Consider the following 7488-nt stretch of genomic DNA (forward strand, 5'->3'; position numbering starts at 1 on the left):
AGAGGGCACAACTGAGCGGGAGGCAGAGAGAGAGAGAGCAAGAGGGAGAGAGAACTGGGATTCACTTGAAGCGGGTCTCGAACTCGTGAACCATGAGATCATGACCTGAGCCGAAGTCAGATGCTTAACCGACTAAGCCACCCAGGCGCTCTGAAGTGGATGTTTTTATGATCTCCCTTTTATGGGATCATTACTATTTTCCATTTTGCAGAATGGTAAACTGAGGCCCACAGGTTATCAGGTAGGAAGTGGCACAGACGGACCGACCTTGAGGTTTGGCGAGCCCGCGGACTCTCTGTAGCGAGGGCTCGCACGGCTTGGAGCCCAGTTCCGTGGGTCACCAAAACTTGTCTTCCTCTCAACTGTGAGACCAGAATTTTCCACAGGTGTCCTGGCAGCTAAGAGGGCAGCTGCCCTCTCGGGGGTAGGGGAGGGGGGCAGGCTCTCATCCATCACACTCCACCTTCTCCACTGCGCCAGAAGGCAAACCACAGCCAGAGGGTAGAAAAAGGGGGCCCAGAAGCTGGGGCTCTGGAAGAATGGCCTGCTGCTCCCGACTTGCGCACCCACGGCGCTGGGCTCTGGTGACTGGCCCACGGCGGGAAGGCCCAGCCCTGGCCTGATGTCTCTGCCGCCAGGAAGGCCCCCGAGGTTGGGCCCCGCTGCTGGCCTTCTCTGACCTCCCAAGGCCAGGGATGGGGCAGCGAAAAGTAGTTGTTTTAAAATTCCACTCGGTTCAGTCCGTTTCCCTCCTGCCAGGTGGAGGAGGTGGAGTGTGGGCGGGTCAGAAGTTAGACCCTGTCCGTTAACGGTTCATCCCCTGCACCCCCGGGGAACGGGGAGCAGGTGGGATTTGCAGTCGGGGGCGGGGCTCATGTTTTGCGGAGAGGATGGTTCCGTGCCTCCCCTACGGAACCACCGGGCCCCAGCCCTTGTTTCTTCGTGCCCCTGTGTCATTCGGGACTCGTTTCAAATCTCGTCCCGCACCCTCGTGCCCTCTCGCCCTCTCCCAGTGAATGTCACCTCTTCCCCAGAGCACCCTGAGAATCCCCCAGCTGGGCCGCAGCCAGTTTGCTGTTGCCAGCTTGGGTCTGCCTCCTTGCTGTTCCCTGGGACAGCCTCCCTCCCAGCGTGAGCGCTCATCCTTTGGGTCTGGGTCTCAGCTCGATGGGACGGGATGCTCTCATGGCCCGAACTGGCCTCAGGCTTTCTGGCCTCATCTCGGGCCCCCTCGCCGGCCGGATACAGGGGTCGGTGCACCCCCATCACTATGGTGAGCGCGCAAAGTTGATGGGCCACACTGCCGGATCAGTATCCTGCCCTCAACGACCCGGACCCGTGAAATCTGGCTCGGATCAGAACTCCGGCTCAGAGGTCCCCTCTCGGCAGCCAGTGACAAGGACGAGGCTCTTGAGTGAGCATGGAGGAAAGGCTCTTCCAGGGCAGGGCTGCAGGGCCCACGCAGGGAGCAGGCCCAGAAATAGAGGCGAGAGGGGAAGACCCAAGTCAGGTAGTCACTGTATTTTATTGGAAAACATTGATATATATTTTTCTTCACAGCTTGAACTGAACACAATATTGCCCGGTTTAAAAAAAAAAAAAACAACAAAAAAAACAAAACAAACAAACCAAAACCTAAACCAAAACACTCCGAAAATGTCCACAGCCTCACGCCTACCTGCCCTTAACCCTCAGCTCTTGGCTGGGTCTCCCACTACGCCCCGTCCCTCCCCTCCCCTCCCCAGAGGCTGGGAGCCAGAGGGTGGGTGAGGAGATTCTCAAAGCTGGGCAGGTCCCAAGAAAAGCCACTTGAACGACCTGGGGGCGGGGTGTGTGTGTGTGTGGGGGGGGGGGGGGGGGCAAGATGAACTGAACAGAAAAAGGAAAAGAAGAATCCAGACGACCGAACTGCCCACATTGACTTACTTGTCCCAGAGGCGAAAATCAGAAGCAAGGTCACGGATCATGCTCTCCGCTGGGGGAGTGTGGGGGCAGGCAGGCGGGCGAGGGGAGAGAGGGCACAGAGACAGCACAGATGTTAAGGAGCCAACCAAGTCACCACGGAGAAGCGGGAGGGGCCGGCTGGCCAGTCCTCCGGGCAGCTAGCCGACAACACCGTTTTATTGCAGGTATGTTCTCTCGAGAGTGTGGTGGGGCTCGCCTTCCCTCTCCCCACCTTTCGGCTAGCCCGGCAGGGTCTTTGACAGAATTAGTTTTAAGGGGCATAAAGAAAAAAAGAAAGAAAAAAGAAAACCAAACCCAAAGGATAACCTGTACATTACAAAGCAACATCCCCACATCCGTCCCAGCGAGGGGACCTCGGTGCGGGCGGGCGGGCGCCTCACGGCGGAGCGGCATGGGACGTTAGCACCAGGTATTTACAGAACAGCCGGAGATCGCTTTCGAAACACGGGTGTGGACAACCTGCAGAGCGGCCCGGCCGAGCGGCCCCCACCCAGCCCGACCTCAGGAAGTCGATCGGATGGTTTCAGAACAGCGGCCGATGGGATCTGAGTGTGGTCCGCTCTGTCCGTCCCCTTCGGCGAGTCGGCCCCCTCGAATGGTAAAAGAACGCCGGCTTCCGGGACTCCCTTGCCCCTCGACCCCCTCCTGGGCCACAGCCAGTCAATACCACAACTCCTCAACTCCCCCCAAGTCCTTCTGGAACGCCTCTCTCGGCACCCCTGCCCCAAAAGGCTGCCGGGATGTGCACACGGAATCACGGGGCTGGTTGCATGCAACAGTAAAAGGCATGCTCTTCTGTCCGGGTGAGGCCCCGTCCCCTCCCTAGCAGGTCCCGGGACGGGGCTGGCAGCCACCCGGCACCCAAAATAAGATGACACACGAAAGGAAACAAACCAAAACGGAGGAGAGCCACCCGGGCTGGAGGAGGAGGGCAGAGGCTCCCCTCAGGGGAACGGGGCTTCGTCTTATGAACGCATCAGGCCTCGGAAGATGTGAATGGAGGGGGGGAGGGAGAAAGGAAGGGACGGTGGGCACGGGAGGGAGGAGGCTCAAGGAGGGAGAAAGAGCAATCATGCAGCTTGGGACAAATCTTTTGTTGCTTTATCAGATTCTCAGTCAATCGACTGGTGTTTGCTAGAACCGGGGAACGCGGGGGAGTGTTGAAGAGAGCGCGCGCGCGAGAAGAGAGAGATCACGAGAGTGGGCATCACCAGCTGCCCAGGGGCCTTCACTTGGCCGTCATCATCTGTACAAACTCTGTGGAGTGAAACGGAGAGCGGGGGGGTCAGCGGGTGAGCGCGGCCGGGCCGGCGGCCCTCCCGGGCGCCAGGGGCCTGGGGCCCGTTCCCGAAGCCGCGCCTCGCGGCCGCTCCGGAACAAGCACCTGGCGTCGGCTCACCTTCATAGTTGACCTGACCGTCCCCGTCGATGTCGGCCTCTCTGATCATCTCGTCCACCTCCTCGTCGGTCAGCTTCTCGCCCAGGTTCGTCATTACGTGACGGAGCTCGGCAGCGCTGATGTAGCCATTGCCGTCCTGGGTGTGGGGACGGGGAAGGGCTCCGAACCTGAGGCTCCGACGGGGGTGGGGGGGTGGGCCCAGGGGGAGAGGCAGCACGGCGGCGGGGACCGGCAGGCACCCACGCTCAGCAGGGGAAGGGGGGGCCTCCCGAGGCCACGCGGCAAGCCGGCACCGGGACCCGTGCCTTGTGGAAGCGGTGACCCGGGGCCCCAGCCACCCGTCTCTCCGCCGGATCCCAGAGCCACTCCGGCAAAGGACCGCTTACCTTGTCAAAGACGCGGAAAGCCTCTCGGATCTCCTCCTCGCTGTCTGTGTCCTTCATCTTTCTGGCCATCATGGTCAGGAACTCCGGGAAGTCAATGGTCCCGTTCCCTGGAAGCGGGGGGGGGGGGGGGGGGGGGGAAGGGAGTCGAGAGTGCTCTTGGCCCGGACCCTGGGAGGCCACGCCAGAGCCCCGGCAGAGGTGGCAGCCGCTCCTCCGCCACCCCTAGCAAGGTGCCCCAGAGTGGGGCCGTCCGCCCGCGCCACGGGGCTCACCATCCGCGTCCACCTCGTTGATCATGTCCTGCAGCTCGGCTTCGGTGGGGTTCTGTCCCAGGGACCTCATCACCGTCCCCAACTCCTTAGTGGTGATAGTGCCGTCTCCGTCCTTGTCGAAGAGGGAGAAGGCCTCCTTGAACTCTGGGGGACGAGAGGGGACGAGAGGGGACGGAGCAGAGGTCAAGGAGCACGGGGAAAACTGTCCGTGGACGAAGGCCAAGGGAGCCCGTCCTACCTGAAGAAGTCCGAGCCAGACTTCTAGTCCGAGCCCCTTGCTTCGGGGCTCAGGGCAGACCCCTTCCTTCGGTCAACATTCATCGAGCACCTACTTTGTGACTGGTGAAGCTATACCCATTCCGCCAACCGGGCTCAGCGAGGACAGAGGGGGAAACACAGGTTGACGGCTGTTCTTCGAGAATTCTACAGTTCTTGTTGGTCCCTGGCTTCAGCCTCTCTCTCAGATGATGAAACGGACTACAGTCACAGAGTGGACAAGAGCCGAGAAAACTCTCTATCTGAAGTAGGCCGGCCAAGGCCCACTGGCTGGGAAGGGAAGGGGAGGCTGCAAAATGCCTTTGCCCGGCCCCGCGTGCCTCTCGACTGGTACCGCGGGCCCGGTTCCCCGGGCCGGCGCCACCGGCTCCCCGAGGAGGAGCGGCCACGTGTGACGCGGTGAGGGGGTGGCCGGCAGCAGGGCGCGGCCGACGGACGGACGGCGCGTGGGGTGGGCGGAGGATGGAAGGAGAGGGGCCGGCTGCCAAGCGGGATGGAGAGCTAGTGGCGCTGAGTGGGAAGGCCACAGCTGGGGATGCATCAGGAGCGGGGACAGAAGCACGCGACTGCCGCCCTCCCACCGGGCCCATTTCGGCACCTGGGGCTCCCTGGGGAACAGATGCCTGGCAGCCTATTCCCAGAGGGTGTGGGCCGGGGTGACGTGGGGGACAGTTTGCTAATGGGGACGGGGCGGAGAGCGTGCTGTCCGTGTCACACAAGGGCAGAGCTGGGGTGTGGGTGGCAGGTGCCACGAGAGCCACGCGCACAGCCGAGAGAGAAGCTGTGTCCCCCAACCTCCGGGCCACCGGGAGATGAGTCTCCCCAGGGACACCGGGGAGGCCGGTCCCAGCGCCAAGGCCTTGCCGTTGCTGTGGAGGGCAGGGGGCGGGTCATGGGGGCTCCCTGAGCTCACGATCACCCAACAGGGCGGTTCCCCAGCTCTCCTTGGCGGGTCTCCACAGCCACTGGGGGCCATTTCCAAACTGAAAGCGTGACCGACTGTGGGCTGGCGGGGGGAGGGAGGAGACGAAGGCAGGTCGACTCTGGCCTCCTCCCACTTCCGACGTGGGGCATTCAGTACTCATCACGCGGCCCACCGGACCTGACAGCACAGCTGGGGTCTGGGGAGCTGCAGGGGCCCGTTCCGTGAGCCCCTCCCCTGTGTCTACTTCGTGCTGGCCCGCGGTCGTGGACATGAACCGAGAGGTGCTTTCTGTCCTCGGCAGTGCAGTCTTGGGAGAGGGAGACTGAGCGACCCACTCAATCACACAAAAGTTCCTGCAGTGGTGACCTTTCTGGGCCTTAGGGGTCAGGCAGGTGGCCACAAAAATGAAGGAGATGGGATCCCAGGATTTCTGTGGGCTTCCTGGGAGATGTACGACCATTTGCTTACTCATCTATTTGGCCAACAAAACGTACGGAGCACTGACTATGTGCTGGGCACTGAAGATACAGAACGGACCCCCCCAACCAAAAAAAGCCCCCCATTCAAGTTGCTCACACCTAGTGACAAGAGACACAGCAGGTAGTAAAGATATAAAATAGTTTCAGATAGTGAGAAGAGCTACGAGGGGAGCGCCTGGAGTGACGTGCTGGGAAGCAAAGGAAGGTGATCTGAGACTGGGAGTTAGGGGAGGCCTCTCCAAGATGACATCTGAGCGGAGGCCCAAAGGATGAGGAGGGGCGAGGGGAAGCCGTTTCTGGCAGAGGAGAGTGGCTGCAAGCACGTGCAGAGGGGAGTGCGGAGCGCAGGCGAGCGCAGAGGTGGGAGTGACGAGCCATCTCCTGGGTGGCTCCTAAAGTGGGACGGGAGCTCTGCAGCCCCCGAGGGAGGCTCGCCTTCGGAGCCCAACTGGCAGGAGCTGGGACAGACGGAGGGGTTCGCCCTGCAGCCACGGGTCAACAAAGGCCCCCTGGATGACTCCAGCTCAGGAGAGGAACACAGACGTGGCATCTCAGGACCACGGGGGCCGGTGTAATCGGGGTGCGGTGTGCAAATATCCACAGTTCCCCACGCTCGAAGCACAAGGCACGGCATTAAGCGACGTAGGGAACACACGAGCACATCTGTCGGGTGCTACTCCTGGCCGGGCGCTCGAAGGCCCTCCCGGGGCAGGACGAGGGGGAGGAGGGGAGGGGAGCTCACCTGCGATCTGTTCCTCGGTCAGCTGGTCAGCCTGGAAAGGCAAGGAGGAGAAAGTCAGTCACTGGGCCAGCCCCCCTCTGGTGAGGCCAGTTCCCCACGCCAGCCCACGCCAGCCCACGCACCCAGGGACCTCGGCAAAGGAGGCACGTGCCTGACGGGGTCCGAAGGAGAGCCGGGGTCTGGGAGAAAGTCTGGTGATTCAGGAAGCTGCGGCCTGAAGTGGCCTGGAAACCCAGGCTGCCCGACAAGGGCCCTGAGTAGGCTGCCCAGACCCAAGGGCTTCTGGTCTCGACCTAGCGTGCCTTGGGGCCACAGCGGCTGGGGGGCCCCAGACCAGCCGCGCTGGCACAGCACGGCCGCCGGGAGCCCCAGAGGCTGAGTGAAGGGAGCAGTTGCCCTGGAAGCCCGACCGTGCAGCTCTAGAAGGCTCCACACTGAAACAGGCCAGCCCTTGGGTAGGACAGAGGGAAGATGTCTGGGCTCTTCGCTAGTTTCTGTGTCACCTATTTGGAGGTGCCAGGTCCGAGCACAGTGGACCCAACTGGCAAAAATTCTCCTAACTGGTGGTGCTGAACGGCTCTGAGTACTTGACAGAACCCCAGGTGGGCCAGAGGCGGCAGCTGTGCGTCCCTGGCCTGTCCTGTGCTCTGTTCCGTTTCTTCTGGAGGGGCAGGAGGGGCAAATGTTGGGGAGGGGACTGCGGCCGGCTGCGGCACAGCACCACAGGCAAAGGCTGGAGGACTGAAGTCAGCTTCCCAGGCTTCAGCTTCGCTGCAGTTTTTAACCCTTTCCAGTCCCGGCCACTCTGGGGACCGGCCAGTCGGTGGCAGGCAGCCCTTGCTGCATGCGGGGTTTGGGGATAGGGCAGAGGAGAGGCCGGGACCAGCCTCTGCACTGGTGTGCTGGGAATCAGCCAGGCCGGGGGACCTTCTGGATGAGGAGCTGGGGGCAGGGAGGCGGGGGAGCCAGAGTCCCAACATTTAGCTCCGGGCGGCCAATACCCGAATTCTCCCTGGTTTTGGTGAATGCTGCCGACAAGGTGCC

At 62.1% G+C, this 7488-nt stretch overlaps 1 protein-coding gene across 1 annotated transcript in view; it reads right to left on the bottom strand.

Annotated features, from left to right (window-relative positions):
• Positions 1 to 3044: 3044 nt before the first annotated feature.
• The window catches only part of CALM3 (calmodulin 3), an 8085-nt gene continuing 3641 nt past the window's right edge, over positions 3045 to 7488 (bottom strand). Inside the window, exons 2-6 of the mRNA XM_058706669.1 lie at positions 6445 to 6475; positions 4023 to 4166; positions 3751 to 3857; positions 3365 to 3500; positions 3045 to 3222 (exon numbers count right to left, since the gene is read on the bottom strand). Of these exons, the coding sequence (XP_058562652.1) occupies positions 3194 to 3222; positions 3365 to 3500; positions 3751 to 3857; positions 4023 to 4166; positions 6445 to 6475 (447 nt within the window). The 3' untranslated portion in view covers positions 3045 to 3193. The remainder of the gene's footprint in view (positions 3223 to 3364; positions 3501 to 3750; positions 3858 to 4022; positions 4167 to 6444; positions 6476 to 7488) is intronic.

This window comes from Neofelis nebulosa, chromosome 17, assembly GCF_028018385.1.
Source record: "Neofelis nebulosa isolate mNeoNeb1 chromosome 17, mNeoNeb1.pri, whole genome shotgun sequence".
In the NCBI taxonomy this organism is placed as follows: Eukaryota; Metazoa; Chordata; class Mammalia; order Carnivora; family Felidae; genus Neofelis; species Neofelis nebulosa.